The following is a 14,665-nucleotide window of genomic DNA, read 5'->3' as shown; positions in this document are numbered from 1 at the left end:
GTGTTCATTTCTTTTGAATGACATTCTCCATCATTGCAGGATATTTAACAGGCAATCAACTAACCATTCATTACAATTTACATAACTCACACAAAATTGAAAAGCGAATCTCAAACAGCCTCCTCAATACTAAGTTTTGCAAACCTAAATTAGAATTTGTGTAAGTTTAAAGTTCAAATTAGAACTTGACATATTAATTAAAAGCTAACTTACCATAATTTGGTTTACTCCGCTTTGAGGTTCTTTTACACACAGAGTAGCGTCCATTGAGGTTCTGATCTGGCAAATAAATGTAAAAAAATAGAACAAACAAAACCGTGGCCTAGTTAATACCATAAGTCACACAAAATGAGTCAGAATATAAACAACCTGGCTCATTGGGGAAGGGTTTTGTTTCAAAAAAGGGAACATGTCATCTTTTTAGCGGGAATGTATCCGTTCAGTCTTCAAAATTTGCAAAGAACCTGCTAAATAAAAACAGTATATTAAGAGAAGATGAAAAAATAGAGATAAAAAAAGAAAAGAAAAAAAGTCTGCACTTTTAAATGCATATTTCTTACACAGTTGCTGCCGTCATTTGATATTGGTGCATGGACTGAAGAAGACGTGGTAAGAAGCCTTTATTAATTAAATCAATATTTTTCCATTTAGCTAAGACGTCTTTCATTAAGCAAAAGCCTAAGCCATGGTGGGAAATCTGTCCCTCCCCTATTACTGATGCACTACAAGTCTGTTTATTTCTTATCAAGAATGTTGGCCATGAGTAACAGGAGTTGCAGTGTAACCATGTCTGACCACAATCACTCGATCCTTGGGCTAAATCTTTATTCCTGCTTTGTGCAACATTTGTCTGTGGTACCTTCTTTCCTGCAATTTAATATTAAAATGAACAATGAGGAATGGACTGTGAACTTCTTTTTCTTTAAATGTTCACAATGATAGATGTCCAAGTCTACTAGATACGTGGAAGTTCAGACTACTGGCAGGGAGAAAACAATATAAAGCGAGTCTTAGAAGAAAAGAAGGTGGCCCCGAAAAAGTGTTTTCATAGCATCACTGGAAAAGAGAAGTTGGGAAAGTCAGATGCAAAATCCTATCTAATTTAATTGATATTACTTATTATGTAAAACTTATATGCCATCTGTAGACTCTAGGTGGCTTACGATGTATAGAATAAGGTGCAAATTCTGATAGAGTATTTGTAGTTCAGAGTTGAATTATGAGGTCCTTGGTGTTATCTCAGCTTGTTTGTGTTTTTGCAGAGGTTTTATTACCAAGCTAGGTAACATCATCAGTGCTAGAAGGGACTGGTCTTGTAGGTTCCTTGATTGGTCTGTTGTTTACTGTCAGCTGTTACCAACTCAGACAAACAAGCTAACAGTAAATAGCCCAATCAATGGACTATCAAGGCCACTCCCACCAACATTGACAGGCCACTAGCATATAAAATAAAAGCAAACCCCATTCCCTATTAGCACTGACGAGGTTACCTAGTTCGGTAATGAAACACCTGCAATAAAATAACCAAGCACGGAGAGCACCAAGGACCCTGCAAGGTACAAATTAAAATAATAAATATCATTTCAACTATGGACAATTGGACCCCTTCGGGTTGATGCTCTGCATCAAAATTCTTTGCAGCGGCATAGCTGTAACCCATTCCCATAATGAAAATTGGAAGGAGTCCATTTGAATTTAGGGACAGGGTATTCCAGAGTGACGGGACTACAATCAAGGAGACCTGTCATGTCCATGCTATATTCTGAAGGGGGGGTGATCTGCATGCTGGCCTCCCACCTGGAATATAGTAAATAGAAAGAGTTTTGCTAGAACAGGTAGTCTTGACCTTAACAAAGGTCCAAGTCATGAAGTAGGCCATAACCAGCATCTTGGGTTAGATCTGGACGGCTACAGGCAGCCACTGCAAATCTGGTAGAAATGGTGCTACTCCAGTAAAGTGGTTTTTCCCCATCAGCATATAGGCTGCAGCATTTGGTGTTGGCCGAAGCTTCTGAATCAGGGCAGCTTCATATACAGCAAATTGCATTAATCTAAAATATCCTGTGCAATCTAACTAAGGATCTTAGTAATATGTGCATCGGTAATAATTTAGAAATTAGCATTTTAGTTTTCCTTATATTTATGGTCCTACACGGTGGGACTGTCATTAATATCTACCATTAATATCTTAATGCAAGTTTAAACATATGCTTCATAAACAACAGTGAGACATCTTTGCACAGGAAACATTACTCTTAAATTACAAATGACTGTGCAAAACATACGTATATATTTCAAAGAAGAAATGTATATTTGGTAATTTTTTCCTTACATTATAACTTCTAGAAATTTTCTTGATTTTTTAAATTAAATAAAAGGCAAGGAAGGCTGCAAACCTCAAGCATATTAAAATGGAGATATTCTATGGAGAATGTAAGAGGTAGTTGTCTTGGCCAACAACCGCCTTTACTCAAGGATCATTTTGGAGACACAATGTGGACTCAAAGGCAAGAACCGATCCATCTCTCATGTTAGATTGCCAATTCATCTTTCTGCTTTAGTCACCATCCAGTCTACATCTTCTTTTGAATTGGCAACCAATGAGAGGAGCTGGATTTGGCCCTGGTTGCAAATTTTTAATCTCAGATGTAAGATTAAAGTATGTTATTGTGTTTTTTACACAATCCCTATTCATTTAAACAGCTTTCAGAACCACGTTTTTTTCCTCTCAACATGTTTTCTGATTAGATGTTCCATACAAAGCTTTTCATGCCTCAGATCATAAAATCAATGTCCTTTCTTCACAGTATTTTTGGATGCAACAGCTCGTTAGAAAAGGTAAGACTCTACATATGTCTAGCTCACAAAAGCTGAATGAATAAATGTATTGTGGTGATAGACTAAGCACAGTTAAAAGCTCTAATACAACCAAGAAAAGCATAAAAAACCCTTTGCGTTGTCTTAAGATTCAAAGGAATTTAGCTAATTTTCTCAGTAAAATGAAGAGAAGAAATCTCTGAACCAGAATATAGGAATACTAAGATATCTTTCTCTGATAGATATTACTCAATTTATATCCTCCTTGAGTTGACAGCATGTAATAGAGGAAGCCAATAAAAGTTTCAGTTGATATTTTCAACATAAACTTTTAGAGAAGCAAAGGTTGCAATGGAAATTGTGTGTAAAATGACTTCTGCTTCCCTGAGTCAGGAAGGAAAACATTGTTCATTTAGTGGGTTTTTGTTGAAGCAGCACATTGGCAAAGCAGGGCACCAAATTAAAGCAAGAATAAAATTTTATAGCTATAACAATAGCGTGTATATATATACATATACATACACATACACACACACACACATATATATACAAAGGTAAAGGTTCCCCTCGCACATACGTGCTAGTCGTTGCCGACTCTAGGGGGCGGTGCTCATCTCCGTTTCAAAGCCGAAGAGCCAGCGCTGTCCAAAGACGTCTCCATGGTCATGTGGCTGGCATAACTCAACGCCAAAGGCGCATGAAACGTGTTAGCTTCCCACCAAAGGTGGTCCCTATTTTTTCTACTTGCATTTTTACGTGCTTTCGAAACTGCTAGGTTGGCAGAAGCTGAGACAAGTAATGGGAGTTCACCCCGTTACACGGCAGCACTAGGGATTCGAACCGCTGAGCTGCCGACCTTTCGATTGACAAGCTCAACGTCCTAGCCCCTGAGCCACCGTGTATATGTATATACACATACACATATACATATACATACATACATACATTCATACATTCACACATACATACATACATACATACATACATACATACCACTTATATACCGCTTCAGAGTCTACAGGTTTACAGAGTCAGCCTATTGCCCCCAACAATTTGGGTCCTCATTTTACTGACCTCGGAAGGAAGGAAGGCTGAGTCAACCTTGTGCCGGTGAGAATCAAACTGCCAAATTGCTGGCGGTACTGCATTCTATCCACTACACCATCACGGTTCATTTATACTAGTGTTCCCAATGATTGGTGTTTGTCATTTTTTAAAAATTTGAAAGATTACTGATGGCTGGTACAGAACAAGACTTGCCTCTTGCTGTTCTCATGTTGGAAATATAAATCACTTGGTCACAGAGAATGGAGTCTTTTTTTTAGCAAGACTCCAAAGTCAGTAAAGGAGAATATTTGTAGGTCAGCGTTGAAAGGGGTGGTGGTGGTCCTTGAAGCTCTCTGAGCTTGGTTCTTTTCTTGGAGATGTTTCTTTAACCAAATTGGGTAATATCATCAGTGCTAGTAGAACCCAAAGCCCCTTGAAAGAGAAATGCAGCTCACAAACCTTGATCTTTCTATGTCCAGATTTCTGAACAATGTCTTATGATCTTAAGGTGATTCATCTGGCGATATGAGTATGTATGCTAGCTTGTTTAAAGAGCATCACATCACAGGAAAACGTTTACTTCTTCTGGAAGAAGATGATTTAAAGGACATGGGGATTGTTTCCAAAGGACACATCATTCATTTGAAGGTACCTAAATTGCAAACTTGGGGTGACCATCAAGCTATGAAAAAGAACAGCTTGTTTCTAGTATTAAAGTCTAAAGCTGACAATATTTGTGATTTACTAAAATAAAAATGACTACATACAAAAATATTTTACGAGATGCTGAGATTTCAAGCATGTATTTATGACCATTAATAAATATATCCATAAGTCTTGTATTGTTTCACACAAGACATGCGCAACTTGTTGTCACAAACTTCTGGTTATGAGCATTGATGTGCTGAGCATAGACACCATAAATAGATAGTGAGGATGAGGGAGAATGGGAAATAGTTGGAGTTCTTTACTCTTGCAAAAAACAAAAACAGATGCTTGGCTCTGACAGCTAGTCTGCATTTCAGTCACCACTGCAAAATTTCACCCATCACTTAAGGCTGATCATGTATCTGCTCTCCAACACCAGCAAGTAAGATTACTGAGCAACAGAAAGAATAAAATGGTGCTCTAATACAGGGGTCCTCAAGCTTTTTAAACAGGGGACCAATTCACGGTCTCTCAAACTGTTGGGGGGGGGAGGACCTGACTGAGTGGGTGTTGCTAGGTGGTCATGTGACTGGGTGGGCATGGCCAATTTAGCAGTCAATTAAACAATACACACAAATCAAATTTTAATTTGTTATGCTCCTGCGGGTGGAAAGCAGGTTAGTGAAGGGATATGGCTGCCTTGGGAGGGGGGGTTGAGGGATTTCTGTTTGTGTGTGTGTGTGTGTGTTGTGTGTGTGTGTGTGTGTGTGTGTGTCTGTCTGTCTGTCTGTCTGTCCCTCTCCCTCCCTCCCTCTCTCTCTGGAGGCTGGGGAGGCCTAAACCGGGCCCATTTTTGGCCTCCTGGGGCCTCCACATGTCCTGTTTTTGGCCTCCTAAGCCTCCAGAAGGCAGGTGGGGGTCGGCAGGTAGGTGGGGCAGTGTGGGCAGGGCAGCCTCGTGGTCCCGTGTGGGCTGGATTAATGGCTTTGGCGGGCCGTATCCAGCCCTCATGCCGTAGTTTGAAGACCCCTGCTCTAGGAAAAGACTGTCTACAAAGTGCTTTGTTGCCCTCTCCCAAAAAAAATTTGAATATTTTATAAGATCTCTACATGAGAAATAGTTTGCAGCCAAGTCCTGTATTTAACTTTCTATGTTCTTTCCTTCTTAGACTGCCATTGAGAGGCTATGTAAGGATTTCTTCAATATGTTTCATTTTCCTCCCCTGATCAAGGTAAGTAAGTGTCTAATCACACTTGGCCAAATAAAGTATTCTATTTTGATTAAATGGGAAATACATGGGAAAAATTTATACTAATATTTGCTAATACTGTCAGCCAAACGTAAAAGCATATCCAGGGCTTAACTATCTTGAGAAGAGTCTGCATTTGGTTGTAGCTATTGGAGAACTCTAAATCATTCTATGCTCTTGTTTCATTGGAAAGAAAATATCAATACTGGCAGAAAAGTGGGCAATTGATCCAGCTGACTCAGAGCGTGCCAGGCATTGATCTAGACTGGGACCCAATACCATATTACAGAAATTAATTATTAAATTTTCACATAACTTTCAGCAACACTGTATCATTTACCAATTAAACAATCAACATTCGTGCCCAGAATTCTGCATGGATCTCTATCGCCTACAATTTCTTCCAGATGATTGTTAGGTTCTTATATAACACTAAGCCATAGTAAAGTCAATTTGATTCTGGCTGAAGACAGTGTGTGAACCCATCCATTCCAGGTTAGCATTCATTGGGAGCCATGTAATTTGCCTTGCTGAATAAGCAGTTCTTTTTTTTTAAAAAACCAACCCGGTATTGTGAATTAATTTGATGACCCACTATTGTTGCATGATAGAAAAGCAAACTCATGCAACAGTCCTCCCTTTTTCCTAACATATGACTGGAAGTTTGGAATCAATTACAGTACTTTATGAATTATGATGTTCTGACTTTAGGGAAGAATTGCTTGAATCGCGTGAGGGAAACTTGCATTGCTAGCTTATAGTTCCAGGTTTTGACAATTTGGTTCAACTGCTACCCACTGATATGGGTGCAGATGCAGTACACAATGTTTTGTAGAACTTCTCAAGATTTTTTATGGGAGGCACATAAAAAAATTCCCCATGAGAAAAGGGGAAGATCACGATTTAATGCATGAGATTGCTTTCTAGGTGCACAATTCTGGATTTCCCTTTTGGGATTCCTGATCACTTTTGGCCCTGCTGCCTAGGGAATATCTGACACCTCCCTTAGAGGTTTACAGGCTTGCTTTTAAAGCCTGAATAAGACAACATTTAAACTATTTAGTACCACAGACAATGCATCTACCATTCAAAAAAACCTTGACCATCTAACCGCTTGGTCTAAAACTTGGGAACTCCAAATCTCAACCAGCAAATGCTCAGTCCTACATATTGGAAAAAAGAACCCAAACACTAAGTACATACCTGATGGACACTACCTTACAGATGACCCCCACCCTGTTAAAGACCTTGGAGTTTTCATGTCAAATGATCTAAGTGCCAAAGCCCACTGCAAATACATAGCAAAAAAGGCTCTAAGAGTTGTAAACCTAATCTTGCGTAGCTTCTTTTCCAAAAACACTACTACTAACCAGAGCATATAAAACATTTGCTAGACCAATTCTAGAATACAGCTTGCCTGTCTGGAACCCTCACCACATTTCTGACATCAATACAATTGAACGTGTCCAGAAATATTTTACAAGAAGAGTTCTTCACTCCTCTGAAAACAACAAAATACCTTATCTCACCAGACTTGAAATCCTAGGCTTAGAAAACTTAGAACTCCGTCGCCTTCGACAAGACCTAAGTTTAACACTCATCTATTGTAATGTCCTTCCTGTTAAAGACTACTTCAGCTTTAATTGAAATAATACAAGAACAACCAATAGATTTAAACTTAATGATAAACCAATAGATTTAAACTTAACCGCTTTAATCTAGATTGCAGAAAATATGACTTCTGTAACAGAATCATCAGTGCTTGGAATACTTCACCTGACTCTGTGGTCTCTTCTCATAATCCTAAAAGCTTTAACCAAAAACTTTCTACTATTGACCTCACCCCATTCCTAAGAGGACCATAAGGGGCGTGCATAAGAGCACAAACGTGCCTACCATTCCTGTCCTATTGTTTTTCTTTTTTCTTCTTCTTATATATATATATATGTATATGCTTATACCTCCTAATACTTCCTCATATATATGTTTATATGCTATATAATCTTTTTGTGTGATGCTTATATATATTGTTGTGACAAAATAAATAAAATAAAAAATAAAATAAACATTGTTTCTTACACTCAGGATTTAAATTGAGCCAGACCGCTTCAATCATGAGCAAAATGGTGAAATATTCAACTCAAATGATAGCATTGTCTTGAATTTAAAACAACAATGGACGTTTGAGATGAACCAGAATGACTAATTGTTCTTTCTTATGGCAGGATTCTGCCAGTGAAAATGAGGCCAGTGAGGTGAAACTGCTGAATCTGGAACTTGTTTTTGGCTACCATTTAAAACCTGGAAAGGGTCCTCAGGTAAATAAATGAATATTTCCTTTTGTTTATTTCCTTCTGAAGCAGAATTAATCTGTCCTTAAAATCTTCACAAGATACTTCTTTGTTGCAACCTGACTCCTCTCTTTCTTCATTTCGTGGTAAAAATGTAATCACAATGCAGCAAGGTAGAAAACTTGTTCTGACAGACTCACACAGAGCTTTTCTTGTGCAGAGTGTAGGCACTTTGGTACAAAAACAACAATCCTCAGCGTGCGGGACTTGTCTAATTTCCTAGAGATGTCAGTAAGTTGAAATTTCAAATGAAAACTCATTTTATTGTTTCTGCCTCCCTTTCTCAGAGCTTATCTGTGACTTTAAAAAATTGGAAATACTTGTTATATCTAAAGTGAGGAATCTGTGATTTAATGTCAGTTTATGAGCCAGAATGTTACAATAATTTCAAGCTACGGTTAAGATTTTGATTAAAAGTCGTGATTATGTAAGCTGATGTTAAATTGTAATTCTCCATCACAGACATAACATTTAACTGGACTATGTAAGAAAAATAATTTTGTTTTCACATTGTGATACTGATCAGGGTTGTGGGATGATGTTGTTGTGGTTTCTGGAACTACAGCATAATGCCCACATGCCATAAGATGAGTCCACATCCCAAAAATAGATAGATAGATCGAGAGATAGATCGAGAGATCGATGGATAGATTGATAGATAAATAGATAATAGAGACAGACAGAAGACAGACAGACAGACAAAGAGAGAGAGAGAGAGAGCTTGCAGTTCACCTTGCTTACATGATAAGTTAATTTTTATAATACAACTTTAGCATTATAGGTAAACCTGTTTACAGGTAAACCCTTGCTTAGCAACTATCTTGTTTAGCAACCATGCACAGTGATGAAAAAGCAACTTGGTGACAAATCTTGGCATTTATTACTTTTATAGATCAGGAAAGGAAAGGAAAGCAGCATGGCTTCACTTAGCAATTGCCTCACTTAGCAACCACAATTGTTGGTCCCAATTGTGATTGTTATATTAAGACTGCCTGTGCCGGAATTCTGAACTACAAGAATGTATTTTGGCATGTTTGCTCATAGAGCTTGAAATTTTGTGTTTGGTTACATAATTACTTGAGTAATAAAGTTCCGATGATGCCAGTTTTACTATTTCTGATTGTCTGGTGATGAGCTATTTGAGATCAAATCTTTCAAGATAGATAGACCTCAGCTGAGACATTTGCACCAGGAAACCTGGGATACATTCCATATTCGTTGATCTGTGATTAAAATTCTACATGGATGGATGTTGAAAACTTAATCCAGGTACAGGCAACTTTAAGGTAAAGCAAAACTCTAACTTGAGTTAATTTTGAAGGCTCAGATTTGCTGTTTGGATTATTCCTGGAATAAACCTTAAATCTGAATATTTAAGTTTTAGTGATGATAAGAAGAATGTCTGCAAAGAGAAGAGTATCATGCAAACTCTACCCATTCCTGAGTATATCAGAGTTGGCCATGATGATAAATCCCTTAATATATTTAATGTAAAACTAACTTGTTTCAGGAAAGCTCAGTTCATCCACTTAATGAAGAAAGCAGGTTTTATGAGACTCGTGTATGTGACTTCCTTTTTAGTGCATTTCCACTGATGGCTATTTGTATTTCTAGGCAAAACTCCAGGAATGAAAGTGAATTTGGTGTAATGATTAAACTGTTGGCCTTGAATTTGGGAAAGTACATAAGGGTGAATATAGATCTATAAATCGATGAATAAAAAAATGATGAACTACAGACAGTAACTAAGTCTGCTTGAGACCAATCTGTTTGAAAGACTCTGCAGGACTGAAGATTTAGTTCCCCAAAAAATATGCAGGAGCAGAAACACAGCAACTGTTTGCAACTTCTTAAAGTGATTGCATCTTTTTCCAGCATCACATAGATTCTGTGATAAGACATGGCTTCTTTAAAGTGTCACAGGCAATGTTTAATGTGTTGCTATGTTTTCACATGTTCTAAAGAATCATTTTGGAATTGAATTTGAAGAATTGCACAGTTCTACCTTTTATGATAGATTTTAATTACTCTATATTTTAATTATGATTCTGTAGATTATATTTTGTCCTGTATGCTTGTTATGTTCATTTTATACTGCTTTGGAGAGAGATGCACAAAATAAATCCAATAAATTCTTACTGGAGTTTATTCCCCCGGTTTCACTTCAATTTTGTAAGGGATCATAGGTTCATTACTGAGTTCTGCTATACAAGCAATATAGAACATAATCAGATAACTTTGGAACTAGGTTTTTTAAATAATAATTTCTTAGCAGTTGCATGATTTATTGCTTCAGTTCCTAGATTTATGGAAAGAGGGGTAGGGGTAGGGGTGGAGAGGGAGAGGTGAGACAGAGACAGAGACCAGGGGGGGAGAGAGAGAGAGAGAGAGAGAGAAAGAAAGAGAGAGAGAGAGAGAGAGAGAGAGAGAGAGAGAAAGAAAGAAAGAAAGAAAGAAAGAAAGAAAGAAAGAAAGAAAGAAAGAAAGAAAGAAAGAAACAGGTTTCAGCTTCTTTCCTATACAATCAGGCCATCTTCTACATGAGAGAAAACAATGATGTAGAATGGTACTAGCTTAAACATTATTCAAGTTCCTGTTTATTCAGTACTGTCTCAAAGCCTGACTGGAAAACATTTTGGGAAAACACCTCTGCTAGTACCTTTAGTCCAATTCCCAAGAAAATAAGAACATTCAGGTTGAGAACTAAAACTCGTTTACCTAGAGCTAGAGCAAAAAAAAAAATTATTCATTGAACTCTTTCTACTGAAACAGCAATAATTGTTCCTTTCAGCCATTTATTGGGAATTCTGAGATAGGAGTCCAGTTTTGTTCCCCAGAATCTTTTCATTTGTAAGGGGGAGGGGTTGAGATTCAAGAAAGGCTGTCTGCTTGGGGTGGATGGGGGTGGGGCTTGAGGCAACAATTTGCATACATTCTTCCCTTGATCAACAGTATTTTCAGTTCAGCTAGAGAAACTTTTCACGGCAGAGAAAGGAGGAGGACTCAGTGAAAATTTCTGTTGTATGACCTTCCACTAGCTGCACTGGAAGTCTCTTGAGACTAATGGAGCATACGGGATCCCACTCAACTCATTCTAACTGAAAAATCTACTCCAATGTAGAAGAACCTGCCTAGAGGAACTTTATGAAAATGTCTACCATGACAGCTTTACAAAGGAAAAAGAATAGCTTTAGAAGAGCATAGACCAAATAGTTGAAACTGTATTATTTCTAGATTATTCACAATGGACAGTTTTAGGAGGAGGGCTAAGAGAAATAACAATGACAAAATAAGAGAAATTGTTGTTAAAAATAAACAATATTTAGAACATTCTACAATCTACATGATGAATTTATAGAGATCTCTACAAAATTTTTGAACTGAATAAAAACAAAACTTTGGCAACTTGAAAAATGCATCTTTTAAATCCTTGAGATAGTATCTCAAATATCTTAGAAAGATAAAACAGGATTCTATAAATACAATCACCTTAAATTAGGCACTCAAATTGGAAGCCCATCGTGACAACATCGCTATACAGTATTGCATAATCCCAACCTTCTAACTTTTCCTGTTCTTCACAGAAGCTGCATCCGTGCAAGCATTAAGATTTTTAAATATATCTTCTTGCAATCACTTAGGCGATGGAAAAATCCTGAAAATCATGGGTGTTTCTCTTTAAACAATAATTTTCCTTCATAGAATTTCTCCATCTAACCCACTGAAACCTGCTGTTTTAAAAGGGCTTGAGACACACAGCTATTCCTAGCACCTAAACAGGTCGTTATTATGCATAAATTCCACTTTACAATACTCAAAATAAAGAGAACAGCAAGCAAAGCATTTTTCTTTTATTTAAAAAAAAATACAGCCCATTTTAATTGCATTCAAGGATTTAATTCTGCCATTCTCAGCCAAAATTGCATTAGATTTGTGATGCTTTCCGACATCTGGTAAAAGTCCCTGCAGTACAGAAACCCCACAACTTAAATAGACTGATGCTTCCCTCTATTTGTTTATTACTTTTAATGAAAATCTTTTCCCTAATACTATTAAAAATGGGAATCAATAATAAAAACAACAACAACAAACGACCTGCTGTTTAGCAACCTTTTCCTGTATTGGTGAATACTTGGCAGCAGTCTCCCTCGACCCAAGACAGAGGCCATTGTTAAGGCTATAACACATTTACATATTTTGCAATAAAACATCAGTTATTTGCATTACTGTGTCAAGTTTTATTTGATTCTTTCACCTAAAAATGACTCATTTTCCTTTCTTGTATTTTTTTTTAAAAAGCCAAACTACTCTAAGCTTGTTTGAGAATAATCAAAAATTGCCCATTTAGCTAGAAGTCATTTTCTTTTCAAAAGGCAAATGTTATTTAATCTTTCAGCTGCTCATTGTGCCATCATAAATACTTTCTTTTCAGCACAGTTGTGGGGACTGAAATGAGCCCACTAATTGCCTCCCATTTCGACTGACATGTGGTGGTTTAGTGGAAAGGGAGCACAGCAGGGAGAAGGAAATAGGAGCCTGAGAAAATGAGAGCTAATTATTTTCCCTGCCTCGTGTCAGGCTCTGTGTCAGCCTTGTTTTTACAAACTGGAAGGTTTAGCACTAAATAAAACAAACTGGCGTCATGTTTTTATGTACTGGCAGTGTCATGGAAGCAGCTGCACATCTCAAAAGACAATATAATGCCTGCGTTCGCATGGACACCATCTGACAGCCACCGTGAGCCACGGCTAATGAGGATATCGCAGTGGTGCCAAGTGAAAGGTGCTGAATTATGTATGATTCTTCATCAGGACAGCAAGCGTCCTGTACATCATTATGAGACATTGTTTTGCTGAAAGAGATTAAAACATTCTTAGTGCCAGACCCTGCAACCTAAACAGGCGCTGAGAGGTTATTAATGGAATTTTGAGGGAGAGTTTCTTACAGATTTCTTTTGAGTTGTGGGATTTTTTTTTAATCTCTTCTCTCTTCTCTCTCTCTCCCTCCTCACCCCCCCCCCCATATCTCGTGGGACAAAGCAGTGGTGGGTCATGACACTATATATAAAGAAGAGAAGCAAATTAACTATACTTGTGTTCTCCCTTTTTAAAATCTGGCATATAAAATGTAGTGTAGCAGCGTTTCCTTTAATGATAAATAACCCAGGTGCTAAGACTGTAGATACTCCTGTTCTCATCGCCTTTAAAACAGCAGGCTTCGGCAGAGATACCTCATCACAAAGAATGCAAGGAACAACTGGGGGTTCAAATTATTAACGTGCTACTACTTTTACACCAACATGACCAGGCCTCCGTGTTTGGAGGCCATATGCCTCTGAGGTTGTATTTTGTAATGCCTGTTTGCCAACTGTTCAATTCCACCACCACCCTCCCCATGTATTTTTTTAAGTTTACCACAATATAAATCTGAATTATACTATCAGGCCTTCTAAATAAAATCTTCTGAAAGAACTCATTCCTCTTTCAAGTTATAAATGTACTGTAGCACAAACTACAGCAGAATTCTGTGAACCTCGACTACATTCATAGTAGAGTTCAGCATCTGGACAAATGTTGCAGGTGGGCTAACGTTAAAAAAGCAGCTGCTTTTTAAAAATGGGTTGTGACCATAGGTGGGTTTCAGCAGGTTCTGACCAGTTCTGGAGAACTGGTAGCCGGAAATTTTGGGTAGTTTGGAGGACCAGTAGTAAAAATTCTGACTGGCCCCACCCCCAACTATTCTCTGCCTCTCAAGTCCTAGCTGATTGGGAGGGAATGGAGATTTTGCAGTATCCTTCCCCTGGATTTTTATTTATTTTATTTATTTATTTTTGCATTTATGTCCCGCCCTTCTCCGAAGACTTAGGGCGGCTTACACTATGTCAAGCAATAGTCTTCATCCATTTGTATATTATATACAAAGTCAACTTATTGCCCCTAACAATCTGGGTCCTCATTTTACCTACCTTATAAAGGATGGAAGGCTGAGTCAACTTTGGGCCTGGTGGGGCTTGAACCTGCAGTAATTGCAGGCAGCTGCTGTTAATAACAGACTGTCTTACCAGTCTGAGCCACAGAGGCCCAGGATTGAGGAAGGAATGGAGATTTTACAGTATCCTTCCCCTGCCATGCCCACCAAGCCACACCCACTAAGCCATGCAATGCCCACCAAGCCACGCCCACAGAACCAGTAGTAAAAGAAATTGAAACCCATCACTGGTTGTCACTACTTGACAGAGGCAAAATTAGTGGCTTCCCACAATCACCTGAGGAACAATGGAAAATCCATGGATTCCATTCAAAGCTCACCATACTCATGGCTGGGTAGTCACTTCTGGAACCTGAAACAGAACTCTTCTCAAAAAAGTTTAATCCTTTTTAAATGAAAATGAAAATAAGATGAGCGCAATGATGATAATAATAACCCAAATAACTAATAATTTGCTGGCCTTTCTTGCCTCCACAATTAGCTGCTGGAGTTGGGCATCTCACTCTGCTTAAAAAATCAAGTTTGCCTTGCCTTGGCTTGAAGCTTTGTTTCCTTCTTGAGTCAT

At 38.0% G+C, this 14,665-nt stretch overlaps 1 protein-coding gene across 2 annotated transcripts in view; it reads left to right on the top strand.

Annotated features, from left to right (window-relative positions):
* MAP3K20 (mitogen-activated protein kinase kinase kinase 20) overlaps nt 1-14,665 on the top strand; it is a 134,869-nt gene that overhangs the window by 101,865 nt on the left and 18,339 nt on the right. For both annotated transcript variants that reach the window (XM_058190445.1, XM_058190437.1), the window contains 5 exons: nt 565-609; nt 2,808-2,838; nt 4,373-4,512; nt 5,681-5,743; nt 7,987-8,079. In XM_058190445.1, the coding sequence (XP_058046428.1) occupies nt 565-609; nt 2,808-2,838; nt 4,373-4,512; nt 5,681-5,743; nt 7,987-8,079 (372 nt within the window). The remainder of the gene's footprint in view (nt 1-564; nt 610-2,807; nt 2,839-4,372; nt 4,513-5,680; nt 5,744-7,986; nt 8,080-14,665) is intronic.

The sequence above is a fragment of the Ahaetulla prasina genome, chromosome 1, assembly GCF_028640845.1.
Source record: "Ahaetulla prasina isolate Xishuangbanna chromosome 1, ASM2864084v1, whole genome shotgun sequence".
Classification (NCBI taxonomy): domain Eukaryota; kingdom Metazoa; phylum Chordata; class Lepidosauria; order Squamata; family Colubridae; genus Ahaetulla; species Ahaetulla prasina.
Note: the sequence above shows the minus strand (reverse complement) of the source record. Positions and strands in the feature narration are given on the sequence as shown.